This window comes from Mobula hypostoma, chromosome 7, assembly GCF_963921235.1.
Source record: "Mobula hypostoma chromosome 7, sMobHyp1.1, whole genome shotgun sequence".
NCBI classification, from domain to species: domain Eukaryota; kingdom Metazoa; phylum Chordata; class Chondrichthyes; order Myliobatiformes; family Myliobatidae; genus Mobula; species Mobula hypostoma.
Window position 1 is genome coordinate 149,946,490 of NC_086103.1, and position 17,015 is coordinate 149,963,504.

The window sequence follows — 17,015 nt, forward strand, 5'->3', positions numbered from 1 at the left end:
TCCGGCAACAGCGAATGGAAAGCTGATCAAATGCAGGCAGGCGGCACTGAACACCAGCTCGTCTTCCATCTTGCTTGACACTTAGGAGTAAAGAAGCCAACCATGGGTTCGCGTTTCGCCATTAGGAAACACTGGCCGCCCACTCCACTCTCAGCCTCGCTAAATTTCCCAGGAGACAGCAAAAGTGCCAGATTGCTCAGTTGGCCCAAAGATATGTCATCAAAATGGAAACTACAGGCTGTAATCGATTGCCGTTGGTCGTATTTGTCTTATCATCTTAAATCTTCATTCCTTGGAGTTTAGAAAAATAAGGAGTGACCTTATTTAAACACATAAGATCCTGGCGGAGCATGGTAGGGCAGATGTCAGGATGTTTCCATTAGATAGATAGATACTTTATTAGTCCAAAAGGAAATTACTGTGTCACAGTAGCATTACAAGTACACAGATGTACAAATATTAGAAGAGAGGTAAGAAAGAATAAAAAGTAAGTTACCTCAAACACTCTAACAGGAGGGGGTCATCACTTCCCTGGCTATAGGTTGACTTACTATAGACCCTAATAGCCAAGGGTAAGAATGATCTTATGTAGCACTCTTTGGAACAGCTCAGTTGTCTTAATCGGTTATTAAAAATGCTCCTCTGGTCAGCGAAGGTGGCGTGCAGAAGGTCCAGAATTGTCCAGATTCTCCACAGGGTCCTTTGTTCTACCACAATCTCCAGTGTGTCCAGTTTGACTCCTATAACACAGCCAGCTTTTCTAATCAGTTTATTGAGCCTGTTGGCATCACCCGTGTTGATGCCATTGTCCCAGCACACCACCACATAGAAGATTGTACTAGTGACAACAGACTGGTAGAACATGTGAAGGAGAGACCTGAGTACTCTAAAGGACGTCAGTCTCCTCAGGAAGTAGACGTGACTCTGGCCCTTCTTGTACACAGCCTCTGTGTTGGTGCTCCACTCAAGTATGTCATCCAGGTGCACCACCAGGTACTTGTAGGTCCTCACCATCAATACAGAGCAGTACGGGCTTAGTCTTCCTAAAGTCTATCACCATCTCCTTTGTCTTACTGATGTTGAGCTGCAGATGATTCTTGCACCATTTGATAACGTACTCCACCAGGGCCCTGTATTCATCCTCTCTTTATACACCCAACTATTGCTGAGTCATCAGAGAATTTCAGCAGATGACATGACTCAGTGTTGTATCTAAAGTTGGAGGTATACAGGGTAAAGAGAAAGGGAGCAAATAGAGGGGCCCCAGTACTCTTTATATCCATGTCTGGCACACAGCTCTGAAGCCGCACAAACTGTGGTCTGCCAGTCAGGTAGTCCATTATCCAGGATACAATGGAAGTGCCAACCTGCATTGAATGGAGCTTTTCCCCTGCAGTGAGGGCTGTATGATATTAAAGGCACTTGAGAAATCAAAAAACATCATCCTCACAGTACTGCCCTGCTTATCCAAACGGAAGTAGGCTCTATTCAGCAGTTAGAGCGACTTGGCACATAACTCCAATGTGCTTCTGGTAGGCAAACTGCAGGGGATCAAGAGCTGATCTGACCAGGGATCGGAGGTGAGCCAGGATCAGCCTCTCTAGTATCTTCATGATGTGTGAGGTCTGAGTCACTGGACAGTAGTCATTCAAGACTTACAGTTAGCCCTTCTTGGGTACTGGAACCACACATGATGTTTTGCACACAGGACTTTTTCCAGGCTGAGACTCAAATTGAAAATGCACTGGAGAACTCCACACAGCTGCTCAACACACTCCTTCAGGACCTTGGGGCAATCTTGAATTATCAGAATCAGAGCCAGGTTCATTATCACTGGCATGTGACGTGAAATTTGTTAACTTAGCAGCAGTTCAATGCAATATATAATATAGGAGAAAATAATAATAATAAATCAATTACAGTATACATATATTGAATAGATTAAAAATTGTGCAAAATACAGAAATAATATATATTTAAAAAGTGAGGTAGTGTTCAAGGGTTCCATATCCATTTGGGAATCGGATGGCAGAGGGGAAGAAGCTGCCCCCGAATCACTGAATGTGCACCTTCAGGCTTCTGTACTTCCTACCCGATGGTAACAGTGAGAAAAGGGCATGCCCTGGGTGCTGGAGGTCCTTCATAATGGATGCTGGTTCCTTGAAGACATCTTGGGCACTTTGCAGGCTAGTACCCAAAGTGGAGCTGACTAAATTTACAACCCTCTGCAACTTCTTTCAGTCTTGTGCAGTAGCACCCCCCCCCCCCGCCATACCAGACAGTGATGCAGCTTGTTAGAATTATGAGCTATAGTTGCTAGATTGGGGGCACTAGGTGTGTATAGGAATTTCTTCTTGCTGAAGGTTGTGAATCTCTAGAATTCTTTACCCAAGTTGAGCCTAGATTGTAGGGGATATTTGATGACAAAGTAGATATATTTCTGAATGATCAAGGAATTAAGGTGATGTGGATGTAGCATAGAAGAGTAGATAAGACCTGTGGCTGCAGGTCAGACAGTCACATTGAATCCTAGGACAGGCTTGAGCCTCTTCCAGCTCTTATTTTATTATATTCTTATATTTATGAAATTAAACCTGCTGTTTAAGCCTCTAAGTGCAATGTAGCTAGAGCCTACTACTTTTACCTAACAGTGGGCGATCTTCCCGATCTCCTTTCTGAAAACTGGATAGCAGCTATTGCAGAAGTGAAAAGGAGGGGAGTACTTATAAGGTGCAAAGCAGAAATAGAAGGGTGAAAAGCAGTGATGTGAAGGAACAGTAGACAACAAATGACTGAAAGTGGGGACTAACTACATGGAAGACTGAAGTTCAAGTGAAAGATATGGAATAGTATAGGCTCAAATTTAGAGTTGAATGTGGTTCTTAATTCTTATATCTGACTCCTTTGTAGCCTCAAGGTGATTCAGAAATATGTTCTTTGCTTAAAATAGTTGGCTACTTTAGTTCAGGTTATGCCTTAACCTGGTTAACTGGTTGTGCTTCAAGCTTTGTGAAAATTGCTGGTTCCCCTTTCAACATGCTGAGAAAAATAAATAAGGGTACACATAGTTAGAGAAGATTAAGTTGGTCCACATTTGATAGATGGCTTGACTGGTACCATGAATATGCTACTACAACATTTTGAGCTCTTTCATAATGGTTTGAATTTTCATTGTGGTCACATTGTAAAAGATAGGGTTCAGTTGGAATCTATATTACAAAACTAACTGCTTTGCAGGTTTTTGGATAAACTGCCACATAATTAGCATGCTCTGGCTTTCATAAATCAAGTTTTTCAATTTTTGGTTACACGATTTCTAAGCAATTGTTTTTCTATATCTTCTAGTACCTATTGTAAAGAAGACTTGGGAAAAAGAAGCAGCTCTAATAGAATACTACAGTGATCATGCAGATAGCTCAATTCCAACCCTGTACTTGGGGATACCAAACACCGAAAGAGGTAAGTCACTAATAAACTAGATTGAAGTCCTACTAACGATATTTACGATAAAAATATAGGTGTTTCATTCCTTTCCATTTGTTAACAATAGAAACTATTCATATCTCAGTATTATGATAAGCATTCATGCAAAATTGACAGTAATGTGTTTTTGTTGCTGGATCACATGAACTAATTATGTAAAAGTAATAAATGAATTGGTTATTTTTTTTATCAGAAGCACATTTCTGATGAATTAATTTTGTGCGAAATAAGTTTTTATATAGTAGGTAACTAAATAGACACCAGTTTACAACTAATTAAATGAAGTAGGAATACAGGATCAGGTGATGTGTTGCAGCTGCATGATGTGGGAGCTAGTGGGCCACTGTGGCTCCTGGTGACCACATCTGTATGTGTTGGTTGCTTGAAGAACTTGGGCTCAAAGTTGAGGACCTGGAATCTGGGCTTCAAACACTGTGATATTTCAGTTTGGAAGAGGCGACTTGGCTCCTCGAGCCTGTCTCAGTGTGACAATGGCTAATCTGTGCCCAGGTCTCCTCTCCTCTCCTATGCTAGATCTATGTGGCCTTCATTTCCTTGATCATTCAAAATTGTATGTAGTTTCTCATCAAATACCTCCAGTGATCTAGACTCAACAAATTCCTTGGATAAAGAATTCTGTAGATTCACTGTCTTCAGCAAGAAGAAATGCCTATACATCTCAGTTGTAAACTACCTCCCTAAATCTAGTAACTATACACCCTAATTTAAGATTCTCTTACTAATGGAAACATCTTGCCCCACCATCAGCATCTTATGTGTTTCAGTAAGGTCACCCCTTACTTTTCCAAATTCCAAGGAATGAAGATCATAAGTTCTTAAGCCACTTATGACAGGACAATCCTGGACACTGTGTTTCAGAAAGCAATCACACTCATTACTTTAACTACTTCAAACTTGTTGTGTGTTCAGGGACAAGAGGGTGTGACTGAATGTGAAGCAGGTAGGAAGATCGAAGTAGTAATGCTGGAAGAGCCTCAGTTCTTGAGCTTGCTCAACAGGTCTAAAGTTGTTGCTCCCTGTGAGAAGGAGAATGGCGGCTGTAGCAAGGATCAGCAACTGAACAGTAGAACCATCTGAACAGTGGCACCGTGAGCTAGGGAGTCGTTCAAGGAGAGAAGAGAAATGTAGTCGTAATTAGGAATAGTATAGTCAGGGGAATAGACACAGTTCTCTGTCACTAGGATCAGGAGTCCCAAAGGCTGTGTTGTCTGCCTGGTCCCCATGTTCAGGACATCTCATTTGACCTGCAGAAGAATTTAGGGTGGGAGGAGATTTGTTGTAGTCCATGTGGGTACCAACAATGTAGGAAGAACAAGGTTCTACTGGGGGAATTTGAGCAGCTAAGGACTAAATTAAAATGCAGAACCAGAAAAGTAATAAACTCTGGATTATTACCTGAGTCATGTGCAAATTGGCACAGAGTTAATAAGACCAGAGAGTTAAACGCGTGGCTCAGAGATTGATGTGGGAGAAGTGGGTTTGAATTTGTGGATCATTGACACCAGTATTGGGGAAGAGGGAGCAATTCTGATGGTATGGGTTCTAACTGAACCATGCTGGGACCAGAGTCTGAATAAATGTTGGGATGTTGATAGAGCTTTAAACTAAATTCAACAGCTTGGAAAAGTATGAATAAAGTAAAAGGGAAAGAGAGTGCAAGAGAGGTTAGCGAAGTCTCCATAGCAAAGAATAAGACAAAAAGTTTAGAGAGGGATAAGATTTTAACTTCAGACAACATGGAGACAAAGTTGAAAATAAAGGTGGTGAGTACGGACTGAAAGGGCTATATTTGAATGCACGCAATATATGTAATAAAGTAGATCTTGTAGCGCAGTTAGAAGTTGGCAGATATGATGTGGGCATCACAGAGTCATTGTTGAAAGAGCTTAACAGTTGGGAGCTTAACATCTAAGGATACACATCATATATAAATGGACAGGCGTGGGCAGAGGGGTTGAGTGGCATCATTGGGAAATAGTAAAGTCAAATCATTGTAAGGAACTGACATAGGATCAAATGATGCAGAATCATTGTGGGCAGAGTTAAGAAACTGTAAAAGTAAAAAAAAACCCTGATGGGAGTTATATAGAAGTCTCTGAATAATAGCCAGGATGTGGGGTACAAATTACAAAGGGAGTTAGAAAAGGCATGTAAAAATACAAATGCTACAATAGTCATGGGGATTTCAATATGCAGGTGTATTGAGAAAATAAGGATGGTACTGAATTCCAAGAGAAGGAATTGATTGAATGCCAGTTAGATGACTTTTTAGAGCAGCTTGTGGTTGAACCCAGTAGGGGAAAGGCAATCCTGGACTGGGTGTTCTGTAATGAACTGCTTCAGGTAAAGAAACCCTTAGGACGCAGTGATCATAGTATAATAAAATTCACCCTGCAGTTTGAGAGGGAGAAGCTAAAATCAGATGTATCAGTATTAAAGTGGAGTAAAGGGAACTGCAAAGTCATGAGGGAGGAGCTGGCAAAAGTTGATTGGAAGGGGACACTACAAGGGATGACAGCAGAGCAGCAGTGGCTGGAGTTTCTGGGAGTAATTCAGTTCATCCCGAAGAAGGAGTATTCTAAAGGAAGGATGAGGCAATTGTGGTTGACAAGGGAATTCAAAGACAGCATAAAAGCAAAAGAGAGGGCATACAATATCGCAAAAATTAGTGGGAAGTTAGAGGACTGGGAATCTTTTAAAAACCAGTGGAAGGTAAGTGAAAAAAGCAATAAAGAGAGGAAGATGAAATATGAAGGTAAATTAGCCAATAATATAAAAGAGGATACAACAGTCTTTTCAGATATGTAAAGAGTAAGAGTGGCAAGAGTGGACATCGGACTGTTGGAAAATGACGCTTGACAGGTAGTAATGGGGCACAAAGAAATAGTAGATGAACTGAATAAGCGTTTAGGTGAGTCTTCACTGTGGAAGACACCAGCAGTATGCCAGAAATTTGAGAGTGCCAGGGAGCAGAAGTGTGCGTAGTCCCTATTACTGAGGAAAAAGTGCTTGCGGAAACTGTAAGATCTAAAGCTTGAATAAGTCGCCTAGACCAGATGGACTACCCCTCAAGGTTATGAAAGGTAGCTGAAGAGATTGTGGAGTTATTAGCAGTGATCTTCCAATAATCACTAGTTTCTGGAGCGGTTCCTGAACACTGGAAAACTTCAAATGACACTCCACTCTTGAGGAAAGGAGGGAGGCAAAAGACAAAACCTACAGGCCAGATAGCCTGACTTCAGTGGTTGGCAAGATGTTAGAGTCCATTATTGTGGATCATGGTTCAGGGTACTTGGAGGCACATGATAAAGTAGGCTGAAGTGAACAAGTAACTTCCTTAAGGGGAAATCTTACCTGAGAATTCTTTGAGGAAATGAAAGGCAAGAAAGACAAAGGAGAGTCAGTGAATGTTGTTTACTTGATTTTCAGAAGGCTTTTGACAAGATGCCACACAAAAGGCTACTAAATAAGGTAACAGCCCATGGTATTACAGAAAAGATACTAGCATGGATAGAAGATTGGCTGTCTGGGAACAAAGGGGGCATTTTCTGGTTGGCCTTCGGTGACTGGTAGTGTTCTGGAGGGGTTGGTGTTGGGTCTGCTATTTTTCATATAATATGTTAATGATCTGGATGACGAATTTAATGGTTTTGTAGCCATGTTTACAGACAATACAAAGGTAGGTGGAGGGGTGGACAGTGTTGAAGAATCAATGAGTGTGCAGAAGAACTTGGTCAGATTAGGAGAGTGGCAAAGCGGTGGCAGATGGAATAGAATGTAGGAAAGTGTGGAAGGAATCAAGGCATACACCATGTACTTCTAAATAGGGAGCAAATTCAGAAATAAGAAATGCAAAGTGACTTGCACATCCTAGTACAGGATTCCCTAAAGGTTCACTTGTAGATTGAGGCGGATGTAAGGAAGACAAATGTAATGTTAGCATTTTTTTCAAGAGGACTAGAATATAAAAGTAAGGATATAATGCTAAGAATTTATAAGGCATTAGTCATACCACATTTTGAGTATTGTGAGCAGTTTTGAGCTCCTTATATAAGAAAGGATGTGCTGGCATTGAAGCAGGTCCAGAAGACGTTTACAAGAATGATTCCGGGAATGAAAGAGTTAACATATGAGGAGCATTTGATGGCTCTCAGCCTATACTCATTGGAGTTTAGAAGAACGAGTGGAGATCTCATTGAAACCTATCGAGTATTGAAAGGCCTAGATAAATTGGAAGTGAGAGGATGTTTGCAGTAGTGGAGGAGTCTAGGACCAGAGGGCACAGCCTCAGAATAGAAGGACAGAGATGTGAAGAAATTCCTTTAACCAGATAGTGGCGAATCTGGAATGAATTGCCATGAATAGCTGTGCATACACATGCCATATTTAAAGCAGAGGTTGATAGGCTTTTTATTAGTAAGGGTGTCAAAGGCTATGGGGAGAAAGCAAGACAATAAGATTGCTAGGGAAAATATATCAACCGTGAACGGGGCAACTTGATGGGCCAAATGGCTTAATTCTGCTCTTAAGTCTTATGGTCCTGCTGCATCACCAAAACCTTAACACATTACTGGAAATTTTGTCACCCACATCTGCTGCTGTTGCTGCATTAGGCTACAAGATCTTTATTTTTCTATTCTGAAGGTGCTCAAGTGTTGCAAAATTTTACAAAGAATAACAAGTTTTACCTGAGCACTTTTCTGGACTTTTTTCAGAGATGAAGCCTTCTCAACAATTTCTGGAAATCAAAACCATAATTGTGCTTCTCCAGAAGCACTTTGAAGAATTTAACAAAAGCAAATTTATATTGCTATCCTGAAACTATACTCCTGCAAGCATTTGTATTTCCAACCAGAGACAATGATTAAAATTGGAATGATTAAAATTTATCTTTTGCAAAATTAAAGTACGATTACAATGTAATATATCTACTGGACTAAAAACTGCGATCATTGGTGAAGCGTTGTTATTTAGTCTGTTGGTGGAAGTGTAAAGTGGTGTCACTAGGAGAGGCGTCAGGACCACTATGCTTTTTAATATTGGTTAATAATCAGGGTTAGCAGGATTCCGAAGTTCAATGATGTCAAAAATGTACAAAAACTGAGGAAAAGATCGATTGATCAAATAGCAAGTGTTTGGTATGCTGATTTACTCAATGATAACTTCCATGATTTTTGCTGAAAAGAATATTAAGGCGATCAATTAGAAATGGGTGTCAACATGAGAACTGTGACACTGTTGGAAATTGGTTTTCTCTTTGTAATTTCTTGTGTGTACAGGTGTCCCCCGCTTTTCAAACGTTCACTTTACGACACCTCGCTGTTACGAAAGACCTACATTAGTTACCTGTTTTCGCTAACAGAAGGTGTTTTCACTGTTACGAAAAAAGGCAGCGTGCGCCCCGAGCAGCCAAGCGCCTCCCCCGGAACTGCATTCTAGCTGGCATTGCTTAAACACGTGCCTGTGAGCATCTGTGCTTTATGTCGATTTATTTTGAGCATCCGTTTGCAAGATGAGTTCTAAGGTATCGGAAGATTCTAAAAGAACTCATAAGCGTGTTACACTTAGCGTAAAACAAGACATAATTAAGCGTTTCGATCGTGGTGAATGAAGTAAGGACAAAGTGAGTTTGGCTTGTGGAAGTTGACGAACATGATGTTGAAGAGGTTTTGGCATCCCATGACCAAGAACTGATAGATGAAGAGCTGATGCAATTGGAAGAAGAAAGGATAACAATCGAAATGCAGTAGCGAACGGACCAAAAGTGAAGTCGTCCAGGAGCTGAACGTGAAGCAACTGCGTGAGATTTTTGTTGCAATGATTGCAGAAAAGTGCGACTTTAATTTTGAAAAGGTACGTAGGTTTAGGGCATATTTGCAGGATGGTTTGAGTCTTTACAAAGAACTGTATAATAGAAAAATTTGCAAGGCTAAGCAGTCAAGCATACTGTCGTTTTTCAAGCCTTCCACATCAGCCACAGCAGACGACAAACCTCGACCTTCGACATCGAGGCAGGGAGAGATAGAAGAAAATGACCTCCCTGCCCTGATGAAAACAGACGACAATGTGTCCCACCACCCCAGTGGTCCCAACCTCCGGGCCACGAAGCATGCAGTGGTGCAGCGGTAGCTGGGACGCACCCAGCACATCTTTAAGAAAAAAAGCCAAAATAAACAAGCTAATTAATTTGGTGCCACTGGCACATAAACATCGGCCCAGATCAGAGGCGATAGGCAATTGCTGATTGCGTCGCCTCTGATCTGGGCCGACATTTACGTGCCAGGCGGCACCTAATTAATTAGCTTGTTTATTTTGGCTTTTTCCTTAAAGATGTGCTGGGTGTGTCCCAGCTACCGCTGCACCTCTGCATTCTTCGCGGATCGGTATCGGTCGGCGGCCTGGAGGTTGGGGACCACTGCACCACCCCAACCTCCGACAACTCAGCCTAACACACCATCATCAGTGTGCTCAGCGCTATCTTCCTGAAACTACACTGTAGATACATTATTTCTACTTCATATAGGCTCTGTATTTTTATGTGTTATTTGGTATGATTTGGCAGCTTCATAGCTTAAAGGTTACTGGAGAGAGTGTTTCTGCCGAGAGCACTTGCACCATGTTTCTGCCGAGAGCGCTTGCGTGAGATTTTCGCTACGGTGGACAGTGGGGCAATGATTGTAGAAAAGTACTTCTACTTTATATAGTCTGTGTATTTATCATATTATTCCTGCTTTTACTACATGTTACTGTTATTTTAAGTTTTATGTGTTATTTGGCATGATTTGGTAGGTTATTTTTGGGTCTGCGAACGCTCACAAATTTTTCACATATAAATAAATGGTAATTGCTTCTTCACTTTACGACGTTCCGGCTTACGAACGGTTTCATAGGAACGCTCTACCTTCGGATGGCGGGGGAAACCTGTGTTGATGTTTCTGGGAAGACAGCATTTGTTTACCATCTCTAACTGCCATTGAATGTGGTGAGAAGCAACTTTACTGATGAAGTTTAATGTGTATAATGAGCAAATTATGACGTTACTGCTCTGGTGCAGTTCCAGCATGATGAATGAACTGGTACACATAAGAAAGGAAATATAATTTCAGGTAAGGACGTTTTGTGCAAAGTTCCTACATACCATCTGCTCTAGAGTAACAATAGTTGAGATTGTCTCTTGAATGAAAAGGAAGCTTCATTGTGATTATGCAGTGTTGGACTGCAGTCAAATGGCAAGTAGAGAGCATCAATCAGTTTTGGGAATGCAGAGTACTCTTGCAGTCTAGGACGTATAGATTGTGAAAATGACTTGTGAAGCAAAGAACTGAGTCATTCACAGTCAATGGATAAACCAGTAAAACTCTGATAATCCAGCTTGCTTGGAATTTTGGTGTGGGTAGACAATAGGTTTTCCTGATTATTGGATGTTACATTAATACTCCAACACTTATTAAACTTCACATTGTGTTGATATTGTATCAGATTATAAGTTTCCCAGTTAACCCAGTGTATTTTAAAGGAAGAACAGGAAACTGGACTCTCCCTGATCAGTTTAAAGAGAGCTGGGGAAACTGGGCCTCGATGGGTAGAATCAGAACATAGAAAATAAGGTTCCAGCAATTTGAAGCCTTTGTAAGTGAGACATAAGTGCAGAAATCAGGACCTGGTGAGCCAGAAGGTGAGGGACAGGGTCACCTGGTGTTGGAAGAGAATGTAGGAATCAGGGACCAAAGTGTCAGTAGTAGTCTGGGTACTAAAGCCCTGGAAAGTTGGGAGTGAGGGAACCATAGATCCAGTAAAGTCAAAGAGAGCAACACACATCAAAGTTGCTGGTGAACGCAGCAGGCCAAGCAGCATCTGTAGGAAGAGGTGCAGTCGACGTTTCAGGCCGAGACCCTTTGTCAGGACTAACTGAAGGAAGAGTGAGTAAGGGATTTGAAAGTTGGAGGGGGAGGGGGAGATCCAAAATGATAGGAGAAGACAGGAGGGGGAGGGATAGAGCCAAGAGCTGGACAGGTGAATAGGCAAAAGGGGATACGAGAGGATCATGGGACAGGAGGTCCGGGAAGAAAGACAAGGGGGGGGGACCCAGAGGATGGGCAAGAGGTATATTCAGAGGGACAGAGGGAGAAAAAGGAGAGTGAGAGAAAGAATGTGTGCATAAAAATAAGTAACAGATGGGGTACAAGGGGGAGGTGGGGCCTTAGCGGAAGTTAGAGAAGTCGATGTTCATGCCATCAGGTTGGAGGCTACCCAGACGGAATATAAGGTGTTGTTCCTCCAACCTGAGTGTGGCTTCATCTTTACAGTAGAGGAGGCCGTGGATAGACATGTCAGAATGGGAATAGGATGTGGAATTAAAATGTGTGGCCACTGGGAGATCCTGCTTTTTCTGGCGGACAGAGCGTAGATGTTCAGTAAAGCGGTCTCCCAGTCTGCGTCGGGTCTCGCCAATATATAAAAGGCCACATCGGGAGCACCGGACGCAGTATATCACCCCAGTCAACTCACAGGTGAAGTGTTGCCTCACCTGGAAGGACTGTTTGGGGCCCTGAATGGTGGTAAGGGAGGAAGTGTAAGGGCATGTGTAGCACTTGTTCTGCTTACAAGGATAAGTGCCAGGAGGGAGATCAGTGGGGGTGGGGAGGGATGGGGGGGACGAATGGACAAGGGAGTTGTGTAGGGAGCGACCCCTGCGGAATGCAGAGAGAGGGGGGGAGGGAAAGATGTGCTTAGTGGTGGGATCCTGTTGGAGGTGGCGGAAGTTACGGAGAATAATATGTTGGACCCGGAGGCTGGTGGGGTGGTAGGTGAGGACCAGGGGAACCCTATTCCTAGTGGGGTGGCGGGAGGATGGAGTGAGAGCAGATGTACGTGAAATGGGGGAGATGCGTTTAAGAGCAGAGTTGATAGTGGAGGAAGGGAAGCCCCTTTCTTTAAAAAAGGAAGACATCTTCCTCGTCCTAGAATGAAAAAGCTCATCCTGAGAGCAGATGCGGCGGAGACGGAGGAATTGCGAGAAGGGGATGGCGTTTTTGCAAGAGACAGGGTGAGAAGAGGAATAGTCCAGATAGCTGTGAGAGTCAGTAGGCTTATAGTAGACATCAGTGGATAAGCTGTCTCCAGAGACAGAGACAGAAAGATCTAGAAAGGGGAGGGAGGTGTTGGAAATGGACCAGGTAAACTTGAGGGCAGGGTGAAAGTTGGAGGCAAAGTTAATAAAGTCAACGAGTTCTGCATGCGTGCAGGAAGCAGCGCCAATGCAGTCGTCGATATAGCGAAGGAAAAGAGGGGGACAGATACCAGAATAGGCACGGAACATAGATTGTTCCACAAAGCCAACAAAAAGGCAGGCATAGCTAGGACCCATACAGGTGCCCATAGCTACACCTTTAGTTTGGACAAGTGGGAGGAGCCAAAGGAGAAATTATTAAGAGTGAGGACTAATTCCGCTAGACGGAGCAGGGTGGTGGTAGAGGGGAACTGATTACGTCTGGAATCCAAAAAGAAGCGTAGAGCTTTGAGACCTTCCTGATGGGGGATGGAAGTATATAAGGACTGGACATCCATGGTGAAAATAAAGCGGTGGGGGCCAGGGAACTTAAATCATCGAAAAGTTTAAGAGCGTGAGAAGTGTCACGAACATAGGTCGAAAGGGATTGAACAAGGGGTGATAAAACAGTGTCGAGGTATGCAGAAATGAGTTCGGTGGGGCAGGAGCAAGCTGAAACAATGGGTCTACCTGGACAGGCAGGTTTGTGGATCTTGGGTAGGAGGTAGAAACAGGAAGTGCGGGGTGTGGGAACTATAAGGTTGGTAGCAGTGGATGGGAGATCCCCTGAGCGGATAAAGTCGGTGATGGTGTGGGAGACAATGGCGTGGTGCTCCTTAGTGGGGTCACGATCGTGGGGTAAATAAGAGGAGGTATCCGCGAGTTGTCGCTGTGCCTCGGAAAGGTAGAGGTCAGTACGCCAGACTACAACAGCACCCCCCTTATCGGCGGGTTTAATAATAAGGTTAGGATTAGTGCGGAGGGAGTGGAGAGCAGAGCGTTCAGAAGGAGTGAGGTTGGAATGGGGACAAGGTGCGGTGAAGTCGAGACGGTTGTTGTCCCGTCGGCAATTAGCGATAAAGAGATCCAGAGCAGGCAGAAGACCAGAGCGGGGTGTCCATGAAGAAGAGGAGGGTTGAAGACGGGAGAAGGGGTCATCGGTGGGGGTGGAAGAGTCCTTGCCGAAGAAGTAGGCTCGGAGGCGGAGACGGCAGAAGAAAAGTTCCGCATCGTGGCGAACACGGAACTCGCTGAGGTGTGGGCGAAGGGGGACAAACGTGAGGCCCTTACTGAGAACAGAGCGTTCTGCCTCCGACAGTTGAAGGTCGGAGGGGATGGTAAAGACCCGGCACGGATGAGAGCTGGGATCAGAGCGGGGAGGCGGGAGGTTGGGGGTGTTAATGGAGAGGGGAGGGTTGGGGTGAGAGGAAGATGGAGCCTCTGAGGGCCCAGGAGTTGACGGTAGGATCTGAGGAAGACGGAGCTGCGGAGTGGTGGTGGGGGAAGGGGAAATGGGAGTCACAACAGCAGCACATATAGACCCGGCCTGGAGTTCAAGGCTGGAGTCGCAGTTGATGGTTGCGCAATCGCTGTGAAGGTGTCCATGGTCGTTAAGTCAAAGAGAGCCTGGGAGCTAGGACTCAGTCGTGTTAGAAGGGAGTTTGGCAAACATTACTTGATGAGGCAGATGCTAAGCTAGTAGGATTTCTGAGTGGTTGGATAGTGGATTATCAGAGTTTTACTGTACTTTTTTGTATCATGGAGATTTTTTTCCGAACACTGCTTTGCTTGCTACTAATCATTGTCAACTCAAGACATGGCAAGGCCTTTTTACATTCTGGCATAGTCTGCTCTGGCTGTGGTTTTTAGAACCTCAGGGAAAAGTACTACCCGATAGCATTTTTCTCCAAAAGGTAAAAGCAGTCCTCATATCACAGTTAAAATATTTTAGGATGCAGAAGATATTAACAATGCAGGAGAGGTACTCAGAATGTACTGTAAGGTCTACAGCCTTATGAACTAGAGAACAGAATCTCAATGAGGATTCTAATAACGACGGCAACATGTTTTTGTGACCTATAACCACAGTTCAGTCCATATTCCAGCACCACCTGGGACTTAGCAGAAGAGTGGGAAGTCGGACTGAAGGGAAGAACCTTGTCCTAAGAGAGTCATTCACCTGACTAGCATGTGGCAGAAACATGATAAGCACAGCAGATAGTCTAGGAGTGAGAGAGTCATTGGAATTTGTTAGTTTTTGAACATGTTCAAATAGTGGCAACGTAGCATCAATGCATTTAGGGATAAAACTGGGTTAGCGTTCAGAATCCGGAGGCTAATCTGTGCAAGCACAAATAATATTTGATGCCCGTGTGGTGACCAGTAACAAAACTAAAGATCTGGACCCAGAACACATTCACTCTTACAACTCAACCACACTTTATTTTTGTTGAACTCAAGGAGAACAGTTTGGCTACTTGTCACCTCAGTGTTCTGAAGCCAGGACAGAAAACTGCTATTTTTATACTGAATTGGCTAATCAGTTACATATTGACCATTTGGTAAATTGTATATGTATGAATTCCTCACTGGCAAGATCAATTGCCATTCACAATAGAGGTGTTAAAAACTGCAAGCTGGCAAATGATGCCACTTTGAAGTAGTAAAGCAATTATCCTTTAGTTTTTGGGTGTGTTTCACATCTTACTATCATTCCTATCTTGTCTGTATTCAGCATCCCCTATTGTATAAAGGGAAGCCATATTCTAGAAAGACCTTTTTAGAAAAAGTCTCACTTCAGAGGCCTCTTTCATCTGGTTTGAGTACACATTGTCACAGTCATCCCTGCCTATCTTGTCTGTAGTAAGCAAAGCTGGCTCCGGCACTCTCACTTCAGGCGTCTCTCTTAAATAGGTTTGAGTACACACCACCACAGTCATTCTTGCCTGGACGTTGTATTTAACCCTTGCGTTACTGCAACTCCCACACCCTCTAATTAATAAAGGGATGAATTTGCCCCTTGTTGACTAGAGAGTATCTGTGATGTCTCATATGCAGCATTTGCATTTCAGCTGCCACCATCTAGAGCAATCTGGAAGCAGTGAAGTTCCAGATGACAGTGACCTTCACCTCCTTTGGCAGAGGAGTGCAAAACTAGCTGCATTGTTGCTGTCCTCCCTGTAAAAGATGATCAGCATTGTCTTGAGCTCCAGGACTATTATTCCTCTGACATATGGTAGCATATGTGTGGGTACTAAATAGTTGGCTTTGACCCCACTTTCTCTGCTCTAAGTAACACCAGATACAGTGGTTTTACTTACACCATCCCTACGGTGAAGCATGGTGGTAGCTGCATCATGCTGTGGGGATGCTTCACTGCAGCAGGCCCTGGAAGGCTTGTGAAGGTAGGGAGTAAAATGAATGCAGTAAAATACAGGGAGATCCTGGACGAAAACCTGGATTACTGCGAATTAGGAGAAGATTTCTTTTCCACCAAGACAATGACCCCAAGCGTAAAGCCAAAGTTACAGAGGAATACCTTAAAGAAACAAAGTTAATGCCCTGGAGTGGCCAAGTCAGAGTCCAATTGGCCAATTGAGAATTTGTGGATGGACTTGTAAAGGTCTGTTCACTCACGATACCTGTGCAATCTGACAGAGCTTGAGCAGTTTTGTAAAGAAGAATGGGGAAAAATTGCAGTGTCCAGATGTGCAAAGCTCATAGAGGCCACACAGACTCAAGGCTGTAATTGCTGCCAACGGTGCATCTACTAAATACTGATTTGAAGGGGGTGAATACGTATGCAATCAATTATTTTGCTTTTTCTTTTGTAATTAATTTAGATCACTTTGTAGAGATTTGTTTTTACTTTGACAAGAAAATGTCTTTTTCTGTTGATCAATGTAAAAAAGCCAAATTAAATCCACTGTGATTCAATGGTCTAAAAAAATAAAGCATGACAACTTCCAAGGTGGAGGGGTGAATACTTTTTCAGCAAGTAAAAGTAATTATCTATATACTACTAAAACTCTCATGCTCTGTCTATCTGTTTGTCTGTTTGTGACCTCCAATTAGCACAAACGGTGCATTACAGCGGCACTTTTTTTTGGCTAAATCGAATTAAAATGCGCTAACTTACAGAATGCAGGCAAAGTTCAGTGTTAAATATTCGTATAAAATTGCTCATTCGCAAAAATCAACAGGCTCCCTTTCACCAGAAAGCTGGTCCACCATCATGGAAATCGGGACGCGACAGCCCGACGCATGCGTACGGCCAGCCTCAGCAGCAACGCCAACCAAAAGGGTACGAGCAAAAGGGCAGGGCAGCTCTATTTCGAGGGGTCACATTCTGCTAATCACTACCAGCATGTGCAGGATTGGGACGGATCTAACTGCCATCTATCAATAAGAGATAATTCAATCTTATTGTAATGACGTACTTTGAGACACCCATAAAACCCTT

The 17,015-nt window shown here is 43.2% G+C and overlaps 1 protein-coding gene across 1 annotated transcript in view; it reads left to right on the forward strand.

The window, feature by feature from the left end:
* b3glcta (beta 3-glucosyltransferase a) overlaps positions 1-17,015 on the forward strand; it is a 192,679-nt gene that overhangs the window by 125,749 nt on the left and 49,915 nt on the right. Inside the window, exon 11 of the mRNA XM_063054279.1 lies at positions 3,346-3,459. Within this exon, the coding sequence (XP_062910349.1) occupies positions 3,346-3,459 (114 nt within the window). The remainder of the gene's footprint in view (positions 1-3,345; positions 3,460-17,015) is intronic.